The 27,648-nt window shown below is 36.2% G+C and overlaps 1 protein-coding gene across 2 annotated transcripts; it reads left to right on the plus strand.

Moving 5' to 3' along the window:
* Positions 1-27,294, plus strand: LOC126816790 (protein-glutamine gamma-glutamyltransferase 4). Of its 2 annotated transcripts, none has more exons than XM_050543503.2 (14): positions 1-303; positions 15,039-15,196; positions 16,779-16,961; positions 17,600-17,860; positions 18,524-18,642; positions 19,767-19,874; positions 20,782-20,959; positions 21,199-21,334; positions 21,890-21,993; positions 22,264-22,506; positions 22,856-23,134; positions 23,828-23,988; positions 24,764-24,900; positions 25,766-27,294. In XM_050543503.2, the coding sequence occupies exons 1-14, from the start codon at positions 263-265 to the stop codon at positions 25,914-25,916; spliced, it is 2,259 nt and encodes a 752-aa protein (XP_050399460.1). In that variant the 5' UTR covers positions 1-262; the 3' UTR covers positions 25,917-27,294. The 2 variants fall into 2 exon arrangements, with proteins under 2 accessions (XP_050399460.1, XP_050399461.1); XM_050543504.2 differs by lacking the exon at positions 1-303 and adding an exon at positions 7,963-8,202.
* The last annotated feature ends 354 nt before the right edge of the window (positions 27,295-27,648 follow it).

The raw sequence follows: 27,648 nt of genomic DNA on the forward strand, positions 1-27,648 counted from the left end.
AATCCTGAAAGTTCTTACACTTCTCGTAACACCAGTGCCATGTGAAATTCCTCAGCAGCTGAAATTCCATCGAGCATGCGCATGTTAAGTAAATATAATCAGTGTAAGAAAAGAGGATGAGTTGATAGAAGCCGGAAGTGTTTTAAGAAATGAGTGGTATTTGAGGAAAACAAGAATACAGGAGTGTTATAGCTGTTATTATTATAAACTCAAAGCCATTATAAACAAGAGATATCAATTTGTGACTCTTGTAGATTTTAATATGCATCGAGATAAATATGATTTGCAACCGCCGGAACCAAAGTAAGTTTATTTATAATAATATAAGATCAAAATTACACCAATTCTTTTACCCTGTTTCAGGATGTGTTTAAAGTCCAGTTATTATTTCTAGTTTCAAGGACACTGATTTTGGATTCTTTGACTTTCAGTAAACCATCTTAATCTTGCAATAAATATCTTATTTTAACGTACTAAGATGAAAAGGTTTAATTCTTTTGGTATCTTTTTATGTTTTTTTTGTTTTGTTTTTTTTTATCAAAAGGCGGCCATTGTAAAGGGATTGTAAAATTAATATTTAATACCGTTCGAATTTACATGTAATGAATTATAAATTTTTAAAAGGCGACGTTCCGTTGTTAGAAAGATTGGTAATTATTAAAATGGCTTATAATTAGTAGAGTCATTGTTTAATTAAGTCTTAAATGTCCCTATTGATATATTAAGTTTTAAAAAGTTAACTTGTGCTGCAGGTCGAAATTTAAAAGAGCTGATTTTTTTTAGAGCACATAGTTTACGCTTATCCATTTAGTCGGAACAGTTCTTGCTTTGTACCGACCATCACATTTGTGAAGATCGGATTTCAAAAGACAACTTTGTGTAGGCCTATACAGCCTTGAAACTGTTAAATATATCCGTTAATATATTACGTAGCATTACGTGATTCTTAGATCTGACTGTTTTTAAGAACCCCAATGGAGCTTAAAATATCTTTGTTACACGTCTAACTAACTAGAGGAAGGAAACACATTCTAATTTTGATTGGAAATAGCCGATATGGTTGCCAGAGAGTATTTTCATTTTTAAATTGATAAGAACTATAATATATTCATAGCATTACAGAAGCACCCGGAGAACAGAAAGTCAGAGCTTAAGTTCAAGCGTTCGATTTTTTAAAAAATCTCTTGGAGTTTCTTGAATAATGCTACACCTGAAATGCTTTTCAGAACACTTTTTTAGAAACTATATTCAAAAGTCCTATAAGAAATTTCGTGAAAGATTGCCGCGAATCAATCACCTGTCGAATATTCACTAATAATTTATATTACCCTATCCATTGACATTATGCACGGGTACAATTCCGGAGCATATCGACAACAGAACTATTTTGGGGGTTCACAAATTGATGAGATTTTAACAACCTTAAAATTTCACCACTTACATGTAACAAGAATTTCACCACTTACATGTAACAAGCTTTAAATAAACATAAATGTAAGTTCCACTATACATCTGACTACATCCAATGGGAGGGGCAGTGGGGGGGGGGGGGTATTCGAATTTCTCTGCCCTTGTGCCCGTGATGATTGTGCTATTTTTCTCGACCAATAACAGGATACGATTGGTAGCATAACGACTTTCCACTACCTGTTTTGACTGACATAAAAACATATTTCCCATAAAAAAGATGTTTTGGGACATATGTTTGTGTGCACACTTCTTTTATATTAAATTTCTTGCAAATCTCATGATTGATCGAACAAGCTGTCATATTGTTATGAACGGAACAATGAGGCTAAGACTGGTTTGTAAACTGTTTTTTGATTGGTTCGTAGAATCAAGCTACGACCAAGGGCAGATAATTTGAATACATGAATACCCCATGGATTAACGGAATGAGACCACTGGGGATACCGAGGGTGTGGTTTCATAGCCATATTATCGTGTTACCTTAAATTAGGGTCAATCAATATGACATTCTGTTACGCCCATGTCACACCAAACTAGTTCTCACTACATTCTGGAAAACTGGAAAAGGACATAGAAAATCGTAAAACGGGTTGTGGTTGTGGTACAATCTGTAAATAATGTCTATAATACGATCCTAGTGCGTTCGTAAACAGTCCCCAATACGTCTATCTCGTCTGTACAGCGTCCACAGTCAGTTCATATCAAGTTCAGATCGAGTAAATTTGCCATAGTCCAAGCAAACCCGTTCGTAACTAGTTCTACCCCGTTCCCAATACGTCCGCAATTGGTTCTACCTAGGTCTAACTAGTTTGTAACCCAGTTTAGGGACAGTTCAACGCGTCCCGTCTCGTTCTTAGCGCGTTCAAGCGCTCTCATATTGCGTGTGCAATGCCATCCTGGCTCAATGGCTATAAAACCCGATCGCGTTCTTGCCATTCCTCCTCCCGTTCGACGCTTCGAGCTGTGGTGATCAAGCTCCCATCACACCAAACTAGTTCTCACAACGTTCTGGAAAATGTTGCCAAACATTAGCAACTGTTTACGATCTGTTTAAGAACTTTGTGGGCGGGCTCTGACTGGCAGAGTGCTCTAGAACTTTGAGTCTGTTTAAAATTTTCCCCGTCCTGCAATTAGACGGAGGGGCAACTTTCTTAAAACGAGATGGACGTACTATGAACGGAATTGCAGTATAATGAACGGAATTACACCGTACTCCGATCCTACTAGTAGGGACGTGTTACAACGTGACGTGGTCGAGCATCAATAAGCAGTATACATACTTTATTTATTTTATTTTATTTCGTGGGGGCGGGTGACTATTTACATAATTTAAAAACCCATAATTCATACTTACTTATTTTTTGATGTTACTGCATGTAATTATAAAACCTTTCATATTTGAATTTATTATTGGTGTGTTTATTTTTTTATTTCTATAATTTAATCTGAATGATTGCAGATTTGGGAACCAGACTGGCTCCCACAAACGCCAACATCTATGCATCTACAAAGGCCATAACACTATTCAGCAGAAGCCCTTGTAATTGTGGTACATGTTTTCAGTCTTGGGAGGCTTTCTGATGGCTATATGTTTCCCATCCAGGGTACCACAGGCATGTGGGGCATTCCAGCGAAATGATGAACAAGTGACGAAACAGCACATATTTTTTATACTCTACCTTGTCCGAGCGTACTGCTACAAATTGACCCGGTCGTACTGCTATTTGATGCTCTTACAAGGCCCTGTAGGATCGAAGTAGGGCAATTCCGTTCATAGTACGGTAATTCCGTTCGTAGTCACGTTGTCACTCCGTCTAATTGCAGGAAGGGGAAAATTTTGAACCCACTCGAAGTTCTAGAGCACCCCGTCCATGGTGTTTATAAGCAGTTCGTAAACAGTTGCTACTACGTATACTTAGTTCACCCAGACTTTGAGCCCGTTTGGCAACAATTTCCAGAACGCAGTGAGAAATAGTTTGGTGTGTGTGTGTGTGTGTGGGTCGGGGGACTTTATTCTTCTCTATATACTATGAAATGCCACTTTAAAATCCACCAAAATGATATTCTATATGAACTATAATGATTGCTATATATGCGATGAGGATTAGTTTCCAATTATCATTTTAACTCTGTGTACCCTTGCAGAGGTCTTTAGAAATTTTTTTAGAAACTTAGTATAGATGTTTTTGAAATTTTCCGCGGGATTTGTTGACATTGTTTTTGGGGCTATTATAGCACGGACGACGCGGCTGGTGGTGGGTACTCTTCAGTTTTTTGGGGCCTCATGATCTTCCGTCAATGTTTGAAATTTACTGTGATTGTTCATTTGGTCTTAAGAACCAAGCCAAATTTAAAAAAAAGTTTATCAACACAATAAACAATAAAATATTTACTTTTACAGCTTGTCAACTTTTGCAAAAGAAAGGCCCAATGAGGCCAAAAGGCGTACGAAAAGCCTTATAGATCGATGTGGGAATTGAAGACCTTTTCAAATCATTGAAATTTTAGGGAATGTTGACTACGTATAGGTCTTTGATTTTTAAATCGTATCTCCCGTTTCTACAGGTTATTAAGTAATTTAGATAATTTTTATTTCAATTTACGTTAATTTCTTCTGAGATATGTTTACACCAGCAATTTGTAAAACATGAAATGATCTGGAACGGAGCCAGCAGTTTTAGACAGGATATTAATGTTTTTAAACTGCGAGAATACGTGTTAAATACACCAAGAAGAGATTACCTGGTTAGACCCATTTAATATATATACTACAGTACGACAAACATATCAGGAAGGTGTAAACAGATCAGTATATATATAGCAAGACTGGGGGTGACGGCTGGAGGAGAAGTCGCCCCCTGGCGCAGGTGAAAAGGGGCGCAAATTCCCCCCAGGTCTTTTTATCCCATATGATGCTCGTTAATTAATAATTATGCCCCCCCCCCTCTCCCCTTAAGATTTATATTAGTGTTGAAATATATATACGTGACAACATTAAAATTATGTTTGTTATAATTTTATTTAGTTCATTTTTTCCTTTATTATGTAATTTAACCAGATGTCTTTAGTAAAGTCCTTGCCACGCCGCAACATTAGCACACGCTACGTGTATACTACACGCATTGTAATGTGGCATTGAATTAGAGAAGATATGTAAGGAATTTATATATACCTAAATTCTGATTGTAGTTGTTGGCTATATGTTTTGTTTTTTTTCTTGTATGAAAAATTCCATCTGCATCAATTGCTGTTTGGCCTATGTTAAAGCTGCATTGTAACATTTAGATAAAAATCTGACCCTTCTTGGTATAACAGTTCACAAAACGATAATGAAAAATGAACATATTGAAAATTTCATTCAAATTACTTTATTCTGGGCGAAGTTATGACTGTTTGAAGATGTAGCCTAGACTATTTATTGTCACAGCATCGGCCTTTGACAACCGAGAGTATCCATGTTATCGTTAATTTTTAAATCTCGCAGGTGTTCAAATCCATTTAAATCTCGGCCATCCGATGTTCTAGAGAGCTGATTATAGGCTTGCCATGTGAATAAATGTCTAAATAGTAGTTTATATAAAATTTGAAGCCAGGAAAAAATAACCCACAATAGGCAGATTTAGCTCTTACATAAAGCATTTTTAACGTTACTACCACTTCATTGCCCTACATCGGTTAAAGATGTCCCCCCCCCCCCACCCACGTACAACCTGTGTGATTTGATACTCGCAATAGGCAGACTTATCTCTTACATAAAGCATTTTTAACGTCACTACCACTTCATTGCCCTACATCGGTTAAAGATGCCCCCCCCCCTCTCCCCCACGAACAAACTGTGTGCCTTGTTTGTCACGTCTATGTGTGTGTGGGGGGGGGGGGCGAATGGTTAGCACGTGCACGGCTGTATCTTAAGGTCTGTCATTGGGTCAAATGGCGTGGTTTCGATTCCCCGATTGTACGTCGCCTATCCAACCTCGTGGGTTTTCTACGGGTTCTCCGGTTTCCTCCCACTGCTAAAGATCCCTACGCACAAGCGAATTATTGAAATAAAATTGAACCATGTGTTAGTCCCGGAATGACCTAGTTTGTATCGAGTGGACGTTAAAACCCCATCTCTCTCTCTCTCTCTCTCTCTCTTTCTCTCTCGCGTGACTTGATTAACGGGTGTGGGTGTGTGGGGGAGGGGGCATTTCAACTGGCATTTGCAATTACCCGCTGTCCATTTACCATAAGTAAATTCATGCCATCTTCTTTTTCCGCCGTTTAATCGCAAAGTCTGTTGTACATTTAAGTCTCACACTGTTCTCAAAACCGCTATCCATTCGGACAATACATACCAAGCGCTCCCTACATCACCACATTAACTAATAAGTTTTCAGTTAGTTATAACTTTAAATTTTTGTCCTGTGCGCGCAGCATGAGTTGTTTTTCTAGTAAGACAGGTTGTCTTTAATTTCCGTACTTCCATTTCTTTCCATCTGTTGACAAAGGTTATCATCCGATATGAAATTGATATGCTTTGTTGAAATTAGTGAAGTGAAGACTACTACTGATTTTGACCGATTTCCGTTAATTACTTCTAGAGTTATGACCCTTGTTCACTACGTAAAATTTTTGATCACACCTTTCTCTGTCAAAAGGTAAAAATACACCTTCACTTGTGGTTCAAGAAATGGTCTTGTGAAAATTACAATGCCCTTAGAGAACAGTCAAGTAAACTTTTGTCAACAGAACGGAGTTGATATTCGAAAACATTAAAGAGAAAGGGAGATGGTGTGAGACCATGTGCTATTTATACGGTCCATATCTAAGGTCCCGTGATAGACCTACACAAATATATGTTATTTCTAATGACTGCAAAGCGATTTGAGACCCGTTATTTGTCCTAGTTTTAATTATATCGCATTTATGAATATGGAAGTAATAGACTTTAAGCATAATACGTAGACTGAAGATTTTGTAAACAACGATAAAGGGAGACAATTCACCCAACCTTGTAACCGATTACAGCTGCTTCGGTCGATGTATACGGTGATGGGTAAATAGGATACTGAGGCTTTAGGTTGCAAGCGTTAAATCCAAAAGTATGTCTCTTAACTGTGCTGGTTTTCAGCTAACTTCTATGTCTTCAGTTTCAAAATCATGGATTAGTCCAATGAGTGACTGCATCGAGTAATGGATACGTTTAAGTGAATTACTTTATGATAACGGCCGCAACGGGACGTTTCCATAGGCAACAACATGTTCCGAATAGTCATCTTTATGGAACAACACATACAACACGTTTTAGTAATAACCGCGTTTGTACGTTTTGTCGAAGATTCCCATACAATAAGTTATTATTATTATTTGTATTGATATCCAAGTCAAAAACCCGGGCTGCTATGGTGGCGGTATTTTCTTGTATTTGTGACTAATTCAGGGCGATAGATATTTATTGAAACAGAATGGGCAAGCAAAAATTTGTTTGCCGAGCGGAGAAAATTGGAGAAAATTAAGGAGATGTTGTATATTTAGTAAATTATTGACTGATTGAGAACAGGTTTCAGACGAGTTGTTTGCCTCAGATTAATGTTATTTGTGATCAAGATTTTCCATGTTCCACGGGGGTGTGGTCATAGGACCAACAGATACAGGATTTTGAAAAGGGAAGCGGGGTGCTATTATTCCTGGCAAGGGATTTAAGAAAAGGCTGGACCCAGAACGGACCCAATAATATAACCATTATCTAGGCCTTTGAGGCTTGATTTTTCCCAATCATAGACCCACGCCAGAGCCCTGTTTGAATCGTACTTAAAATTCCCAAACCCAAATTCGTTGGTCAAGTACAGTACTACGAGAATTGTTAAAAAAGATAACTAAATGACAAATATGGAGATTGCATGTATATAGAGAACTGATAAATAAATTGATGAGGATAATATCGTAAACAGTGTTAATCCCGAGAAAGGCATACCCCGCCCATGCTAATAATAGCGTCGCCACGGTATCCTTTGGGTTACAGTTAGTGTTGGCCAATGCATCCAAAATTGCAACTAGTCAAATTTAGCAGAAAATTAGATAGCTTCGTTACATGACTCTTCGTACATGCAGAAAAAATAAATTGGAATTGAAAAAAGAAAAATCTGCTCTTGCCTTGAAAGATTAAACCAACACTGATATATGATGACTTCTGAACTCCGTTTGATAATTTATACTTCTTCGGGGGGAGTGGCCAAAATTTTGATGCCGTTGTGCTGCTATAAAGATGCTCACCTGCAACACATCTGCAACGATTTGTGTCTTATTTTAGTTCAAGGAATCACACGACTTTCTTTAGTTCTGTCAGTATATTTCTCACACGTGTTACTACAAATACATTTTGATCTCCAGAAATACCCAGGAAAAAGACATCGGTGTATATAGAGATTTATATAAAGTATACTACCGAATAGTTACTATACGCACACGCCCTTGACTTGTCGGCCTGTATTTACTATATTACCATATGTCAACAACATTGAACGCCTAAACTCAGTGAGTCACTCGAGCAAACGAAGAGGGAAATAGTGTACAAACGTGACGGACTATAAAATAGTCCGGCTCTATACCGTTACTTTTTATTGCTAATCTCGCATTTAAACCTGTAAAAATTGACATTTAAATAGAGAAAATTAGAGGGTAATTGTGCAGCTGTACGGATTAATTTCACCAGTTATCATCAACAGCAATGGCTGGATATGACGTATCCAAGTAAGTTGATTTACATTTTATTTCCTAGTTGCTGTTGACATCTATTTGTCTAATAGTATCGTCATAGTTTCCTGCATATCGAACTAAAATAGTACAGTATCATCCTTGAAAAATTATGTTTTCCGAATGCATAAAATAATATAAGTTTTGATCCTTAGGCAGTTTTAGAGACAATTATAGAAATGATAAACAATGCAGCTTTTGACTTTAACCACTAGGCAATTATATTTTTGAAACATGAAAGTTATTAATTAGCCCCTTCATTCGATATTTAATTTTATCTTTCTAGAGAAACAGCTACTTTTGTGCTTTTAGAAAGGTGTCCCAGATGTCTTTTTGTAATTTCGAAAGTGCATTGTCTCAGAAATTTTACATAATGTTACATAATTACCATAATTATTATATAAATATTTGTCATAATAACAACCATAACTCATGAGATTTTTTATATCATATATGCATTATACACATAGCACAATATGCAGCGATGTTCAGTGGACTGACACAACTGTTTCGCAAATAAACCAAAAAACACGAAAACGCCATAAACGTAACATAGAATACCATTGTTCATACATTGTTGAAATTACAAGAATAATTGCAAAATGTTATCACTGCAAATAAAAAAAACAGTTGCCTAAAAGACGTTCGCGGAAGTTAAACTGTACCACCCTTTATTATTTTAGTTAAACCTTCCATAATCGTTAAAAATCTTTAGCTACACTATTATGCATTTTCATTTAATTACATTTATATTGAAGTAATATTTCAGCATAATATTTCTTTTAAGTCGTAAATAGACTTCTATGAACGCCCTTTTAGGCGGAAAATCTGGCATATGTTTATCATTTATATGCTTGAACAATGTGTCGCCCCGTAGACAACAATATACCACAGAGAGGCGAATACAGAATTATTTTTTAAAAGCGGAATGGTCATAGGCCCCGCAAAATATTACTTTCACCAGAGCATACACGCGCACGCGTCACAGTTCTGTGGAATATTATTACTGTTTATTACTGAGCGACGTTTTGAAAAGCTTCTCTAGTTTTTATTATTGCTAGATAAAGACTCGAGAAACCCTGTCGAAACGTAGAAACAGTAATTGTGACCTATATATTTCCCGTTCAATTACCCGAGCAATTGAGCTCGGAATAACAAACAAATATAGAACGACGCTTAAAGCAAAACTACTATATATAACGACTTATTTGGGCACACAGTACATGTAATCGAAGGACACCCTTTTCTTCTCTTACATCGAACCAGCTCGCTGTTTATACCTGTTCACATCTTTTGAATTAAATCATTGACATTCTTCGACTATAGCCATTCTATGTGCGTGATAGTGTTACTATTATTATTCAAGACATTCAAGCAAAAAACATGGATAAAATATTAATAAAGACATTATTATTCAAATTCACTCAACCATACGAACTATGCATGTGTTCTAATTGTATTGAAGGAGGACTATAAAATATTAACATATATAATATAACAAGACAAGTGGGATATTATACCGAATGAATGAACAGTGGTTTGAAATAAATGCATTTAATATACGACATTACTAGCGCATAGCCCATGCTACTGCGTCCCATAGTGACGGTTGTGGTCAACACGTTTAAGTTGCAACGGTTCATATTATTATGGACGACAGTGACAGAAGAATTTTAGTTACCACGACTAATATTGACAGTGGTGGTAGTTGGGACGGTTTAGTTACCACGTCCATTATTAGCAGTGGGGGTAGTTGGGGCTTTCTAGTTACCACGTCCGATATTGGCAATGGGGCGAACGGGGCCTTCGTTAAGACGTCCAATATTGGCAGTCGGGGGGCGTTTTTAGTTAACCACGTTCAATATTGCCATCTTTAACCTATAGGAAACTATATGATGAGCGATACCAGGTGTTCTAGACTGAATAGTATTTACAACTAATCGGGAAGATAGTTTGGATTCACAATGTATTTGGTAAATTATTTAGATCTAATGACAGCAAACTAGAGACTTACATTTACATTATACTGTGTATTTAACGATGACTGATGGTGTTGAAATGTGAAAGCTTCACACCTCAATAAAATATTTACCAACGTCCTTGCTACTGTATTCATTTCAAAGCTCTCTTATATACTTTGTAGTAGAAGACTAATATGTACATTTAAATATGGAATCCGTTATTTGTAGCTAACATTGTTGACATTTTGCACTAATTTCAGTCGACAAATTGATATTAATATTCCTTATATTATTTATTATGAAATGTCATCAGTATAGATCATGCCAGTGGCGAATCCAGTCATGTTGAGAATATTATGTATTAAAAAATATATATGTTTGTGTTTGGCTACTTGCAAACAGGACGTCGGGGTTAAGATATAAATACATTATTATAGGGTTAAAGATACCTCGACAAAAACACGGCGAATGAATGCCTCAAGGTATCGGACCAACATCCCTGTCACTCAGATAGCCCCCCCCCCCCTCAACTATTCAGGCACTCTGGCTAAAATAAATTGTGTTCTTGGTTGCCCGAGACTCTTTTATTGTGGAACCGCCCCGAACCAATTTTTAAACTTATCTCTTTTATTCACCTTACTACGTCGTTATATAAAATACTTAGATTGTCATCTATATGTTTATTATATAGGTTTTTAGTGTTATTGTGCATGTAGATAAACACTATAATATATACAACCCTCACTTGCTTTCTAAATATACGTCGTACAAAAAGTAAAGGTCGTCTTCGATGACCCACACCCGAGAGCTAAAAATAGTCATTTTTTGTTGTAAAGGGATTCGTCACGTGTTCGTGTTTCTTTCTTTCATTCAGTACAAGTTTTAACCAATTCAGACTGGTCACGATTATAGGAAATACTATAGCCATGTGTTGAAGGTTCCACCTTTATAACAAAGAAATTACGTTACCTATATTATTTTGTGCTTTTTTTTAGGAACGATCTTTTGTATGAAGAAAAAACGACCTATTCTTACCGATAACAAACCAAATACGGCAATGTTAAATAAAGACGCAATGCGATAAGGTTATGGTACATTTTTCAAAATGGTGGTGGTGGTGGTGGTGGGGGGGGGGCGGATTTCTGGGTAAATGTTCTTTACATAGTAATTGTGACTTGTTTTTGGTTTTTTTAAATCTAAGTTAGTTAGCATCTTGACCTCGTTGTTTGCGGGTGTTCTTTCGGTGATTGACGGCCAATTCTTGTTAATATGAGGGCGTTTCGAAAGTAATATGAACTTTAGATTGATCGATTTTAATAATTTGTGGACCAATATGACTTTTAGTAACACCACTTTCTAATATGTATTGCCTGGGTCTATATTTCCGGGTGTTTTAGAAGATGAAAGTGCATGCACACTGCCTGATTTTTGAAACTGAGTACAAGGCATGGACAGAACTTTACCGAGCGTACATTAAGATATGAATGTTGCAGATTATATTTGTAGGAATTAGAAATGAGATGGCATTGAGATGGTATCTCTGATTCTAACTTTACCTATTGTAAACTATATAAGCTGTTTCTGTATTAGATGATGAAATAGTTCATGCCTCCAGGTGAGAACATGTCAGAACATATAAGTGTTTAGTACAAATGTAAAATATGTTGTTAAGCCAGTAAATATGTATGCCTTCACAGCGGTTCACAAACTGTTTATACGTAATTGTCTGAAGTAATCACGTACAGCGAGCAATGACTATAAAACTTCTAAATATTCGTAAGTGTAATTTTAACAGATTACTTCCAGTACCCCTCCTGGTGTTCTGTTTAAACCCCCTGTACACGAGAGGCGATAACTCTTACGTGACATCAATATTTTTGCTACCACAGGAATATTGGTTTTAATATGCACCAGTTTAATATGTTTTGTTTTCAAGGAGATATTTCTAACTGGTGACAAAAACTGCAATCACAAAAGCGACATTTTTTTCAGATGCAGGGGTGGGGGTGGGGGCGTGACCCTGTCTATAAGCGGATGTTAAAACATCAGTAGTTCCAGGATCCAGTATGTCTGTTAGATTACATTTAAGTTTTCTGCAAGACGTGTAATCACGTACACTCCAGAATAAATAGATTTGATTTATACAGAGTTCTTATAGTTCATATAGATCTGTAGCCTGGAGATAGACAACAAGCTGTTTAAACCAACAAACTATTAACATCTGTTAGCTATTCTTGTTAGTTTATATTATATCTACTAAACTGACATTCAACCATTATACCTCTGCTACCTTATTCATTCTGGCAGGAAGCAAATAACCTAAACACTTATACCTCCAGTTTGGCAGCCGTGTATAAATCAGTTGTTAGTAATTATACAGGAAGTCAACAATGAGATAAAAACAGTTTTACCACAACAAAAACCTTTACTGCATGCTAGTCTATAAATGTGTCAAGGATGATATTAAGATATTTCCAAGTTAGACATGTTATTCTGAACAGCTAAATAACACCAATGCATAATGTACACACGTATCTATGTAACATACCGAGGCTGTGTATACCGTATAACAGAAGCTTCTACCATATTTTGAGTATGGTAAATAAAATTAATTAAATTCACTTTCTTGTTTAAAGTGAATTGAGATCAAATGAATGTCGTTTAACATCCTACTTTTCATCACTTTTTTTTAAAGTAGGTAAACCTCTACCTCAATATTTATCCATAATGCTGTCATTCAATTTGGATTTCCCATATTTTGCCGAACATTATAACTGATTACAAATAACAATTTTCGTCCATTTTTAAGTTCCAAAAAAATACAGGTTAGCTCCTTTAAAGTGATATTTCCCTCTTAATCGTATTCATTCCTCCTATATGTTGAAACCGGTAAACGGTAGGTAATATATGGGTAATTTTATGATATAATTATGTTATCAGGACCATTTAGTAAATGGCGAAAGCGTGTTTAAATGAGGCTGGTTTGCATGGTAGATGTATATCATTATATCGTTATTAAAGGGTGTAATTAAATGTTTAGTTTAAGATGATGGCGCCTAGTTAAAATCGAAAGAGGTTTATATTATTTTTTGTACTAATATAAATGAATAGTCTGTACAGATCTCCGACGTATCAGCATCATTACATTTCAGAAATTTAAATAAACCAGTTGTTTGTTTCTTATCTGGAATCGTAAACTTCAAGTGCATGAATGTTTATCTTCGCGCTGAATAATGATTCTCTTATTAGACACTGACATTATTAGATTGGGATTAAAAGTTTGATATGTACTGAAACGCAAAAGAAAGTCGTCGTCTGGAATAATCTTGGCAATGAATTAAGAAAGCTTTTTCGATGAAAAGATACAGCTTTGTGATCTTGCTGACATCGTTTAAGCTTATTTCTATTTTTCCATATGCTTAACGTCAAGGCTGCCAAAGTTACAAATTGCGCATCACTAGAACATTTTTGTAGTTTCATACGTTCACAAAACCTCGATTGAGGACATGTTATTGTCATGCAGTGTTCTTTCTTCCTATTGCCTGAATCTAAGGCGAAGAGCACTTTCGAGGCTGCAAAATTGGAAAAATGGAACGCGCAGTAGATGCCGTTTCCGGCAATTTCGGGACCCGGACCCCTATTTAATGGAGTCTGCGCAGAGCCCCCCCCCCCCCCGGCTCGCTCTGGATCTGAATATGTGTTGTCGAACTGGGAACCGAAAAGCACCAGTCAGATTATCAGACATTTCATGAACTGGTAACACAACTGGTTCTGGAATAGGCAGACATACTCCAATATAATGGCGCTTATTATCGCAAGGGCATACGGCCGATACGGGCTAACTTTAACAATTATTACATTGATCTTTTTTTAAAAATCTATTTTAGAACCAAACAAGATAGTTGTGTCCAACCACCACTCTATCAAAGCCCAACAAGATAAGCCTATCTAACCATATACCTGTAAGATAATAGCTATTTCAACCCAACAGGGTGTAGCTTTCAGACCCCAATAAGATAATAGCTATGTGAACCCCACAGGCTGTAGCTACCAGACTCATAGAAGATATAGCTGTCAGGGCCCAACAAGACAATAGCTATTAGAATCCAGAAAGATAATATCTATTATATCCCAGCAATCTATAGCTTTCACAGCCCAACTAGAGATAGCTATCAAATCCCAGCAGAGGTGTAAGAAAAGAACAAGATATAGCTATACGAACACATCAGGCTGTAACAGCAACTATAGGTTCAATCTTAGGGGTACATTGCTTCCAAAACTTAGTAAGATACTTAAAAGAAACATCAACACGGCTCTCCTAAATCAGAACGTAATCGTGCTGTTTTCAGAACCGAAATGTTCAAAAGTAAATCAGACACCCTAAGAACTCAAATACAAATGTTTGTTTGTTCCTGAGTTTGATGAGACAGGTATTAGTTGTTAGCTGTTTCCCTTACGATATCATGCACTTACAGTCGTGATTTATACTTACAACAGCTGACGAAAATTCAAATGTATTGCTCGTTTAATTCTGATATATCGTTCCATGCTGTTAATTACGTAGATGATATTTCCTGCACCTCATATTGGAATCTTGGAATTCCCATTGCGGACCTTTGTATTCTAAACCACCATACACGACATAAATAAAATCAGATAAATAAATAAAAACGTTATTATTAGAACTTCTGTTTTATGGGATTGTATTTATGCTGTTTTAAAATAGCGCATCGAACAGTATCATTAAAATCATAGACGATGGCATTTCAGAATATTTTGAAGAACATCACCAAACTTAAGGAATCGCCCTTCTGATTTCTTCTATTCTCAATAAGAAATTTTTTTTTTAGAAAAAAACTATCTTTATTTCAGGCCGACTATGTCAGAGAGGTTTTCCTCTGCTTATGGAAATCTTCGATCAGCTCTACTGGGTTCCAATCTAAAAGGGAGAAAACATGGTGGTGCTGTCGCAGAAGGCAACATTTTTACAGATGAAGCAACACTAACAGCCTTTAAAGAAAAGAAGGAAGGTTCGATATATTGGTTTTAATTCTTATTAAATTCCATAAAAGCGGTCTTATTACTATAGATATGCCTGACCTGAAATCTCACCACACTGTTCACTGTATGTGCAGTAGCTGAAGTGAGTGTTGGACAAATTCTTGTATGAATGCTAAAATTGGCATGAAAATCACAATCGTTTTTATACGCCCACATTGAAATGTGGTCGTATATTGTCGTCGCCCCCGTCCGTCCGTCCGTCCGTCCGTCGGTCCGGCGTCCACAATTGCTTGTGGACGCTCTAGAGGCTAAAGTTAATATCCGATTGACTTTAAATTTATATACAGTGTTTAAGGCCATGAAATGAAGAAGCCTATTGATTTTCAGCGATTTCCGATAATTACTGCCAGAGTTATGGCCCTTGATCACTTCAAAAAATCTTGTGGACGCTCTAGAGGCTAAAGTTAATATCCGATTGACTTTAAATTTATACACAGTGTTTAAGGTCATGAGACAAAGACAACTATTCAATTTCAGCGATTTTCGATAATTACTGCCAGAGTTATGGCCCTTGATCACTTCAAAAAATCTTGTGGACGCTCTAAAGGCCAAAGTTAATATCCGATTGACTTTAAATTTATACACACTGTTTAAGGTCATGAGACGAAGACGCCTATTGGTTTTCAGCGATTTCCGATAATTACTGCCAGATTGATACACAGAGTTTAAGAGCTTGAGACGAACAAGAATATTGATTTTCAATGAATTTTTATGACTTGAACAGCTAAATCCAAGATATTAAAAGTTTTGTATACTAAACGTTAGGATGGGGCAGAACTTTATAAAAACCAAACAAATTCTAATGATTAGTGTATTATAAATGTTTCATTACTGAAAGAAGTAAAAATATAGGCGACAACACTTGTTGACTGCCCGGACGATTTAGCTGCTGTGGGCGTATGTTTCGTTGCCTGGCAACCTATCTTTTTTTTGTAATCACGACCAGTTGATTTCTTCTTCCGGTCATGACATAGTTATTGTTTATTTTCAAAGTGTTTATCTTAGATTCATGCAATTTATATGGTTTCTGAAACCATAAAGTTTGTATTTTAATTTCCTGTGTTTCCATGACAACCCATTACTATATTTGCTTAATGTATTTTCTTATACAAGGTAGATTAATGTGTGTTTATTAATCAGTCTGCGATCGTATTAACTGTTACACATTCCTACTAATTCTAAAATTTAAATTCCATTACATAAATTGTCTGGAATAACATTCCCTGATTATCTCTCAACATATTTATTTGGTTCTCAACTAATTAAAGAACTGAATTTTAAAACGATGTATTATAACAGCGTGTGGTCCGTTACATATATCGTCTTGAATAGCATTCCTTGTTATGGTTGCCAATTAAATAAAGAAAATGAGTTTGGAAACGATGAATGTAACATAATAGTAAACTATTTACCTAGATATTGGTCATAATTGTTTCTGTGAATTAATAACGATGTTGCAACTGGCTCTTAATCTCTGATTATCTGTTAAAGATCAAATATCGGTATTCTAGTAATCGCACATTTTTGACGACTTGTTATATGATATTACAGAAGGTGAATTGAAACCAAAATCGGTGGACCTCGTCCGTGTCTCCAACAGGGAAGCTCATCATACATCTGATTATACACTACCAAACCTAATTGTACGACGAGGCCAAGAGTTTGATATCACCATACATTTTGAAAGAAATTATCTGAAATCTGAAGATGAAATTATGCTGAAATTTGTTACTGGTGAGTGCAATTACAAAAACGCAAACAAAACAGAATCGTGAAGTATAATTATCGCTACCAATCCCAAAAACCCATTCTAGAGTATTGAATGAAGCTCTGTTTGCTACATACGATACAGGTGAAAGTGAATGAATGACTATTATCGCTTCTTTTAATTAGGGGCCTGTGTCACGAAATTTTAGTAATTTGATTGGATAATATTAGATTGATTTTAGTGCTTAGCCAATCAAAATTGAAGTATCTACTAAAATTTGGATTTTGTCTTTAGTTAAGATTTCGAGAAACAAGGCCCTGTTCAATACAGCAACCTCTTTGAACTTGTTTGACGGGGTGTTCGCATTTGACTTGTCAACAAGTATTTTATACGTCCATACCCCCATCACCGACACCCCCACCCTCCATCATCCGTCAGTCGGCTCGTCCGTCCATCCGTAGGCGCGTCGTCCACTATTGCTAGTGGACGCTTGCGAGGCTAAAGTCAATACCCTGAGGTCATGAAACCTATTGATTTTAAAGGATTTCCGATAATTCCTGCCAGAGCTATTGGCACTGATCACTTTGAAATATCTTGTGGACGCTCTTGAACCTAAAGTTATCCCTCTATTGCCTATAAATGATAAATTAAATGTATATAATAGGTGCTAGACCACAACAAAGTAAAGGTACAGTCATTCCAGTAGTTGGTAACGAAACGATTGATCCTAATGGCTGGGGTTATAAGATGGTACTAGATAACGGAAAGTACGTCACACTGAGAATACGATCGAGTGCCAGTGCCATAATGGGAAGATATCAATTGTTTATTGATACAGTTCATAAAAGACAGAAGGATGGACCAGAGAAATATCGATATAAACATCCTGATGATATTTATATACTATTTAATCCCTGGTGTAAAGGCAAGTATACAAATTAATAACAGGATGCTGTTATACATTCATTTTCATTGATCATAACTCCAGTCTACAATCTTTGGGGTGGGACTAACACGTGCGCTATAATTTATATGAATTGTTATCGATGCAAGCCATGGGTTCCAGAAGGATCGCTTCCCTTACTTCCTGGGTTTTCTCCTGGAATTCATGTTTCCTCCCACCTATAAAAGCCACTGGGCACAAGCGAATTATGGAAGTAAAAACATATACCATCAGATTGATCCCGAAATGATCTGGTAAGTCTCGAGTGACGAGCGGGCATTAAACTCAGTTCTCCCATCTACATGTGAAAGAACTAAAGTGGAAACCGCCTCCCGTCAATTTGCACATTAGACCTAATCATGGAAATTAAATATTATCGGTAAGTTTACCTGTAGGGTTTTACTGACGAGACATTACATCATATGCATCTGGTATTTTAATCACCGAGATAATAAATAACAAGAAGCATCATTTCATAGCCACCCATTTAATTCATTTTGAATACATCCCGTAGCATATTATCTAATATTTTTATTTAATAGATTTGTGTAGCATTTCAGTTTAAATAGAACCGGGTTCAAAGCAATAAAATGACAAATACCCACGGTGCTGTAATCTATGAATTATATTTTATTTCTCTAATAGATGATTTAGTATTTATTGATGATGAAGTTAAGAGACAAGAATACGTATTAAATCCTACTGGAAGAATCTGGTTAGGTTCAGCTGGTAAATATTGCGTACGACCATGGAACTTTGCACAGGTTTGTTTATTTTAAACACATTTTATTGTATCCAAATGTTAAACAGCAGGGTTGGTCCTAAAATAACGTAAACTTAAATGTCGGCTCTGCATACATTATAACTGTTATTTATTAGAACAATTAGAACATTTATAGTTCTAAATTCTATATGAATGCAATATATCAGGAATACCAGAAAATGAGTTGGTTATTGTATTTAGATATTTAGACAGACTTATTCATTTTTGTTCTACAAAAAAAAAATATATATGTATATTGATCTTATCTTTTCCTCGTCATTTTCTTAGTTGAAATTTTTGGAGATTATTAATGTAACAATCTTTGCATATTTTCCTTTAATACACACCCCTCGCATTTGATCAAATATGTTTAGGGGGGTTGGATGGCTGAATGGTTAGCACGTGCGCGCTGTATCATAAAGCCTGCCATTGAGTCAACTGGCGTGGTTTCGAATCCCCGGTTGTACGTGACAAGGAGTAGGGTCGCCTGTCCAGCCTCGTGGGTTTTCTCCGGGTCCCCCGGTTTCTTCCCACTGCTAAAGACCCCTACGCGCAAGCGAATTATTGAAATAAAATTAAACCATATTGTTAGTCCTGAAATGACCTAGTTTGTGTCGAGTGGACGTTAAACCCCATTTCTCTCTCTCTCTCTCTCTCTCCCTCTCACCAAATATGTTTACATAACGTTATGTCATGACTCACGATTTTATGCCCACTCTATGTAGACGGACAAGACTTTCACCGTTTTTAATACCTTAAATCACCGTCCAAAGTTTTAGGGAAGACCCCAGATTAAACGAAGGGCTGTCATGTTGCTGTACTTGGGATAGTTTTAATTGAACGGGGAGAATAGACACACTCCCTCAAAAGCTCAACTATCAGAAGCCAATCCAGCTATGGGCAGAGAGGAATTTCTCGGGCTATTGCTTCGGGAATATGCTTTTAGTAAGGATATGAAGCACATCTGAATATTCCAAAATTGAAATATTTCCAAATATACTTTGAAATAATTTTCCCCTTTAAATACGTAATTAAATTTTGGTCTATAAATCACAATTCAGAACATGTTTATGAGAACTATGTCTGTTGAATAGAACGATATTACTTGATGTTTTCTATTTATAGTTTGATGAAGTGTGTCTGGTAGCAGCTTTGGCATTATTAGACAAATCTGAACTTGGTGATGCTGCTAGAAGTAATCCTATACTTATAACTAGAGCTATAGGCAAAAGTGTAAGTAATCCTATACTTATTAATACAGGGGAGCTATAAGTCTAAGTAATCCTATACTTAGTAATACAACAAAGCTATACGTGTAAGTAATGCTATACTTATTAATACAATAAAGCTGTAAGTGTAAGTAATCCAATACAGGGGTGCTAAAAGTGTAAGTTATCCTATACTTACTAATACAATGAAGCTGTAAGTGTAAGTAATCCTACTTATTAATACAGTAGCACTATAAGTAATATTATACCTATACTTATTACATGAGCTACAGACAGAAAAGAGTTGTCAGAGGCGGATCCAAGGGGGGGGGGGGGCTTTTTACTGCTGAAAGTGCCCTTTCTCAGACCCAAATTCTTGTTGTTTAGCTGACGGTGCCCTAATCCTATAGAGTGACTATAGACAGACATCAATGATAGCATCTTGTGGAATCGGCGGCATATACTACTATACACTCATGCCCATCACCGAGCGCATTAGTGCAACTTGATGTAGCATTGTTTCATGTGTGGACAGTACAAGTTACAAGGCTGAAATAGTGAAGTGGCTATTCGTCTTTTTTCCCATCATAATGCCTTGCTAGCCTTGACAATTTTCGAGTCGCGTGATCAACTGGCTTTTTTACTCGATTTTAAGGCTACTTTTCAACGGATAATTTTCTTGGGGGACCCCCCCCCCCCCTCTCAGCGGCGTGCCGCGTCTCCGCGGTTAGTGCCCTCATTTTGCGGCGCCCCCCCCCTTTTCAAAATTCCTAGATCCGCCCCTGGTTGTGGTGGATCTGTCAAATTAGAAATTCTTACCGATCTTATCAAATTGTTTTCAGGAATATGGAATACTTTGTGCCAAATATTTAAATATGAATAATAATGACCGATTATCCAATCCATGTAATGAATAAACTTATGATTTTCAGATTACAGCCAATGAACGAGATGCTGGTGTAATGACTGGTAATTGGTCGGGTAAATATGATGACGGTGTAGCACCCTATACATGGAATGGTAGTTCTGTCATTCTAGAAGAATATCTTAAGAAAAGAAAGGGAGTTAAATTTGGTCAATGTTGGAATTTTTCTGCTGTTGCAACAACATGTAAGTAACAAACTACACAATAAAATAATGTTGCAATATACTGGTTAAATTTCATTTTATCTTCTCTTGATTGTGAATATGAAATAGTATAGTTATGTCTGTTAACTGATAGATTAAGGTGTTTATATTTCATTATTTCAAATCAGATTTTCTCAAATCGTTTGAAACTTTCCTTTGTGTCTTTCTTGTTATTTACATTATGGAAAAAATTCCGTATTATATTGTTTAATGTATTTCAGTGCTACGGGCTTTAGGAATACCAACAAGATGTGTGACATGTTTTAAATCAGCCCATGACAGTGATTTTAGTAGTGCTTTAGATTCACATTGGTCTTCAGAAAATAAACCCAAAACAAACATGGACGATGGTTTATGGTAAGAATGAAAGTTTATTCTCTGTAAGGAATATCAGTCCAAATGTCTGATGCATTAAATTTTTGTCAACATTTGGCATTCACCGCAGCCGATATTAACGGGATATGGTCAAAACAAATCAGAACCGCCTAAAAATTTCGCTGAAATGTTTTGATGGGTTTCATATCAGTCCGATTGAATTCAAGCCAGGAGATTATCTATCGTTGGTATTTTGATTGTGTTTTCTTAATTAAATATTTAGTAATCAATCTGAGTACATTCTAGATAGATTCGTGAAAAATTAGATCTTGTCCGAATAGAATACAAATGACGATTAGCGTCTTTAAGGTCATTTAAATTATTTATGCTTTTTGTACAATATTAGTTTGAAACGGTAAAATTAGCCCACGCTAAGAGCTCTCAATGACGACTCAGTATAGCTAACTATCTGGAGAAAGCAACAGACATTCCCACTATTACTTTACCAGGATCTAGACCCAGAGATATTCTGGTTGCGAGACCAGTGTTTTACTCCAAATGACCACGTACCACAGTCGATTTTAAACATTATTTCAGGGATTATCATGTATGGAACGAATCATGGTTTAAACGTCCCGATTTACCAAGTGGTCATGACGGATGGCAAGCTTTTGATCCAACACCTCAAGAATGTAACGAAGGTACTTGTTTTTATTTCTGCATTCTTCTCACCATCAATTACAATTTAAGAAAATATAATTTACTGTATGTTTGATTTTAAATTGTTTGCAGAAGCTGTTGCAGGATTTTGAACCTCCATTTAAGGGTTGAAAAGAACATCCTTTAAAGAATTTTAAAGACATTAAACTATTTCATGGTTTAGAAGACCTTTCTCAAGAAATCAGGAAACGTTAGTTTCATTATTGTCTGACTTAAAATAAATAACATTTTATATTGTTTCTATTATAAAGGTGTATTTACCTGTGGTCCGGCATCAGTTAAAGCTATTAAAGAAGGAGAACTGTATTTAGGATACGAGGCTAAGTTTCTCTTTGCCGAGGTTAATGCTGATAGAATTAACTGGGAAGTTGATCGTGAGGGAAACATGGTGGCGTTTCAGATGGATAAACATATTGGTGGTAGATGTATTAGTACTAAGGCAGCTGGTACAATATCTAGAGAAGATATAACTTCAGACTATAAATACAAGGATGGTACGTTTTTATACGGTCTTTAATTTTGGGTAAAGATACGACCAATGGACAAAGACATAATATGGCACGCAATTATATATGATTGGTGTCAACAAAGATTGGGTGTCTACAAAAATTGTGGCAAAATACATCAGGGAACTCCGGTTGCCACCTCCCCAACCTGGTATTGATTTTTCCCTTTTTATTAGGCCACAGAAACCAATGATTATCGTTAGCGATCCCACCTCTTACTCATTGAGCAGCCACGCGGCTCCGTCCACATTTGGAATAAATTACAGGTGGTGACTTCAATGAATGATGAAGCTTACTTATGTTCTTTAATGACATCATGTTGGTTTGTTGTTTTCAGATTCTTCCGATGCCAAGAAAGTATTAGAAAGGGCTTCCAGGACGACATTTAGATGTGATCCTGCTATTACACCTTTTAGTAAAGATGATATGGAATTCCGATTCCAGGGCGATACTCAAAAATCTGGCGATTTAAATGTGACATTAAAGTTTAAGAATGACAGCAGTGCTGGTCGTGTTGTGGATGTTTGTATTGGTATGGTAACGGCTTTCTATACTGGTGTACCATGTGCAGATTTAAAAGAAACTGTTAATACTATTGTTACTGAACCTTCTGCTGGTAAGTTCCACATTATGTTCCAATTCAGTTACGCAGTAGAGTATACTCCTATCCAGATGTCAATATCGCTCGTTTTCCCCTTTACGATGTAGTGTAAAAATCAGAACAAAATAAACGAAACGAGATTTCAATCTCATTCTATCTATTTATCTATCTATCTCTAGGATAGGATATGAAACCGACCGGTGCGAGAATGGGTCGAATAAAGGGTCTTCGATATTGCTCGAGAACAACTTCGGAAGTTGCATCTCCAGATGGACCAAATAACTGAGACACCACTAACCTTGCAAGTTTCTTTCGGACACTGTACACATATAATAACCACACAAAAAATATAACACTGTGTTTAAATCTTGGTGTCGTTCTTTAACGAACCGTCGTCTCTGAAAATACATTTAGACATATCATGGATTTTCACATAAACTGTCGGTTATCTGTAGCACTGAATGGAGAAACACAACATACAGTAATACAGAAACATGAGCTACAATTTGTAAACAGACACACAAACATCAGTAAGACACACACACACACACACAAGATCCCTATATAAAGCCAAGTGGTTGGCAGATTGGATCCTACGACTGCCCATAATCGTGCGTATTATTCGATTCTGAAAAACAGTTCTTTACATGTCTTTACCTGACAAGCTGTGTTTTGATATTTTGGTTTATATTTATTTATTTATTTTAGAGGGTGATTGTTCGTTGTTATTAAAATGTAGTGAATTTATCAATACTCAAGATGGTGATGCTCATGTAAATGTTTATGCTACGGCAAAGGTGCGGGAAACTGGACAACGTTTTGCAGCCAGAGAATCCTTCTGGTTAGAGAAACCAACACTAGATGTTAAGGTAGTGGCCTATTTCCTTCAACTAAAGCTTCTGTAAGATGGCGCCTAAGGTGGCTCGTAGGTTCACTAAACCGGGGGTCGAGAAAGTTCCCCGGGATTTTCTAACGTGGTCTCCTCTTTTCAGAGGTGCAGGATAGAAGACCTGGCAAGGAACAATGTCTAGTCGTTCGGATGGGCGGTGCCCAATATACACGTGGGCGCGCACGTAAACAAACCCATGACAGTTGGAATTCGAAATAATAGTAGGCCGTATCGCCACTGTCTGGGCAAAATTTCTCTCATAGCACACGGCACGGCGTTTAACCGCCTTCATTATCCCGGTTGGTGCCGAAAAGTAGGTTGCTAAGCCCCATTTCACTTCATTTTGTGAGGTCTGGAACCCTCTGTGTGTTTTTCTTTGTTTAATTTGGCATTGTGTAGAGCTGATGAAGTCTCGTAGCCATATGTATAGTATCTGTCACTATGGCATTTTCTTTCCACATTGCATGACCGGGTCATCATTTCTAGCAGAATAATGGGCGTTATATATATATATATATATATATATATATATATATATATATATCCCATCTCGCACATTAATGAATATACGCGATGCTGGGATACAGTAATCGACGATGATTGTGACGATAAATATCGACTTTTGGATAGCGAGGTTCTTATTAATATGCTGACACAGACTTTTCCTGATAAAAGAATATGTTATGAAAATACTTGCCAAATCCACCGCATTCCATTTGATTAAATTTCATCAAATTTTGTTTGTTCTGTTGTAGACGGAAGGTAATGCTGAGAAAGGCAAACCGTTTGATATAGTTGTAAAGATTGTAAACACTCTAGGTGTACCTTTAATTAATGGTGTTATTAACGCGGAAGGTCCTGGTATATCAAGAATTACAGGTGTCAAAACAAAGTAAGTCAATAGCCGAATAGAACATTTGTTCATTTGTTGGGCGGGTTTTTCCCGTTACATCTTGGCTTCTCCCTCACTACACTATCGTTAGCTAACACTGGTTATCTTTATGCTATTTGAGTCGTGTCCAAATTCGACATTTGTTTGGCTTCAGGGCGGGCAATAGACCTATAGGAGATTGTTATGAATTGAGATGCTATGATGTTAAATCTTTTTATCCCCCCGGCACAAAGGAGATTTTTTATTAACTGATAATTTGTAGTGTCTATGAATAGGCCTTCAGTGAATATTCTCCCTCGTGTTGTCTGTCCCCTTTTGCTTCCGGAGCAGTATTCGGTATTCTTTTGCATTCTGATGTGGTGTCCTTTGCTATTTATACGTTTTTGACTTTTTAATTTTGTTTCTGTATTTCTGCATAAAATTAAATTTAGTCTAATTGGGGATGGGTGGTGTTTTCAGAACTGGCTTCAAGAACCATTCAGTATTTCTTCGCAACATTCTATGAAAAAAAAACAGTTTGAGAGCAGGTGGTTGTATGCCATCTCGTTTGGATTATTGGTTGTTTCTATTGCTTCAACCATAAAAAGGCTTTTGCAGATGCTTTCAGTACAAGACATCAATATTACGCGAGCTTCGTAATATGGATAGATTTATATTAGTGTCAGTAACACAATGTAGAGGATCAAATTTAAACTCCCATGATCAGCATGATTAAATATCTTTTAATTAGATGGTCCTATAACCTTTCGGGTAAGATAGAATGAACTTATATATTACATATTAAAAGAAGCATTCTGTTATTGCCTTATAAATGTTATTTTCTTAACATGCGCTATAGTTTTATGTTTATATGTTTTCTTTTTAGAAAAAGTATAGCCCCAGGTGAAGAATTACGGGAGACAATTAAGATGACAGGAAAGTTTGTAGGAAGAGTAGAAATCATAGTTAACTTCCACTGTAAACAAATATCTGATGTTTGTGGTGTTGGCCTAATAGAAATCGTCGAGCCTAAATAGTTTACATTATTATAAATACATTTATTACACGATCATTCTCAATCCATTTGAATACCTTAAATTTAAGTGAAAATATGTATAACTCGAGTCTTCTTACTGCATCGTAAAGGCATCTCGCTTAGATAACTGACTTTGATATAAGGTTCCATGATAACAATGTTTGGAAATTGAGAGAAGCTATTTATTTCCCAGTGCTATGCTTATCCCTGACTGATAGTTGCTAATATAGTCTAGACTGTAGGCCTACTAGATTGGCTATTAGTACACGAGGCAGATGTTTGCTTCACAATGAGTTCTTATTGGATAATATATTGCTGGGTTAGCTAACTATAAGGAAGTATTTTAACTTAGAAGATTACCGAGATATTCCTTAATGTCATTAGGCCATACAGCTTTCAACTTTTCCTCAACTGACAAAATTTTATTCATTTTTTCAAGGGCCTTGGTCATTTAATTATTTTTGTTTTAAATTTCGTTTATATGTAACAATAAGTTCCATTTGAATAAATTAGCTATAGTGTGCCAGGTTACTGTATGCTAAGTACATGATTGTACAAGGTGTTTTATAATCTATGTTACAACTTCTTTTAAAGATATGTTCCCCCCAGCATAATTAGGTCAATCGGTTTGACTCTTTAAAGTATGTTATTCGAAATGACCAGGAACAAAAATTATAGACTTAAATGCCCTAATAAGCCTACAATAAATTAAACAAGTTCGTTATTATTAGCAAGTGCATTAACGCCTGTTCTTGCCCATCCATCGTCTAGCATCGTAATACATATTGGTGGGTATGTTCAGATTTGTAGATTGTCTAGAAAGATATCATGGATTTTGTATCAAATATCTAGTCGTTTGGACCAGTTCTTCCACCAATAGTAGTGTTGGGATGGCGACTGTCGAGGACATAAGTGTAGTTTTACCATAAATAATCGAAATTGCAAAACACTAGTGAAATCACAAAAAAACCCAAAGTTTTTAATTTAGAATGATAGGGACTTGCACTTTTGACCTTTCAACCTAACTAAGTACACCCAATATCAAATATAAAGTTGTGATGCAAAACACGCCCTTCCCTGATCATGCACTTTGTTATACATGTAAATACACTTATAATGCTACATTTGTAACGGACATTAATAAACAAAATCTAAACGCTTTCCTTTAGCGACGTCCTCATAATACACCCTGTACTATATATGATTTCCTATATACTTTACATTAAATTGTAGAAGATTTTGCATAATTTTATTGAAATGAATAAATTAATTTTTTTTTTCATTTTTATAAAGCCCGTTATTTAATATTGGTTTAATATGTTAATAAAGATGTAAGAGAAACATACCATTACAGCAATAAATAAAATCAGATAATGTTATTTTAATTTACTCACCCATCCCAGTTTTGGCGGAGAAAGTCCCTGGTTTTTTTTCCTGTGTGACTTCTCATGGTCAGTGGCACAGTATGGAAGGCCTGGCATGAACCGCCATTGGTCAATCTGATTAAAACACAGATCCTATTTCGTTTCGTTTTTTGTAGTTCAAAATTTCGTTTTACTTGTCTTTACTACACTAGGATCTGGAAGAGTTGTTATATTACCGGGGTTCTGGTTGAAGTGAGGGATTAGGCTATAAAACAGTCTGTTACGGCAAGTTCTTGGCGTGCAATGCACGGAACTGTGGGTAAACCACTAGAAACGTCAACACTGATTGATTAATCAATGTCTGACTTC

Source organism: Patella vulgata, chromosome 3 (assembly GCF_932274485.2).
Source record: "Patella vulgata chromosome 3, xgPatVulg1.2, whole genome shotgun sequence".
In the NCBI taxonomy this organism is placed as follows: Eukaryota; Metazoa; Mollusca; class Gastropoda; family Patellidae; genus Patella; species Patella vulgata.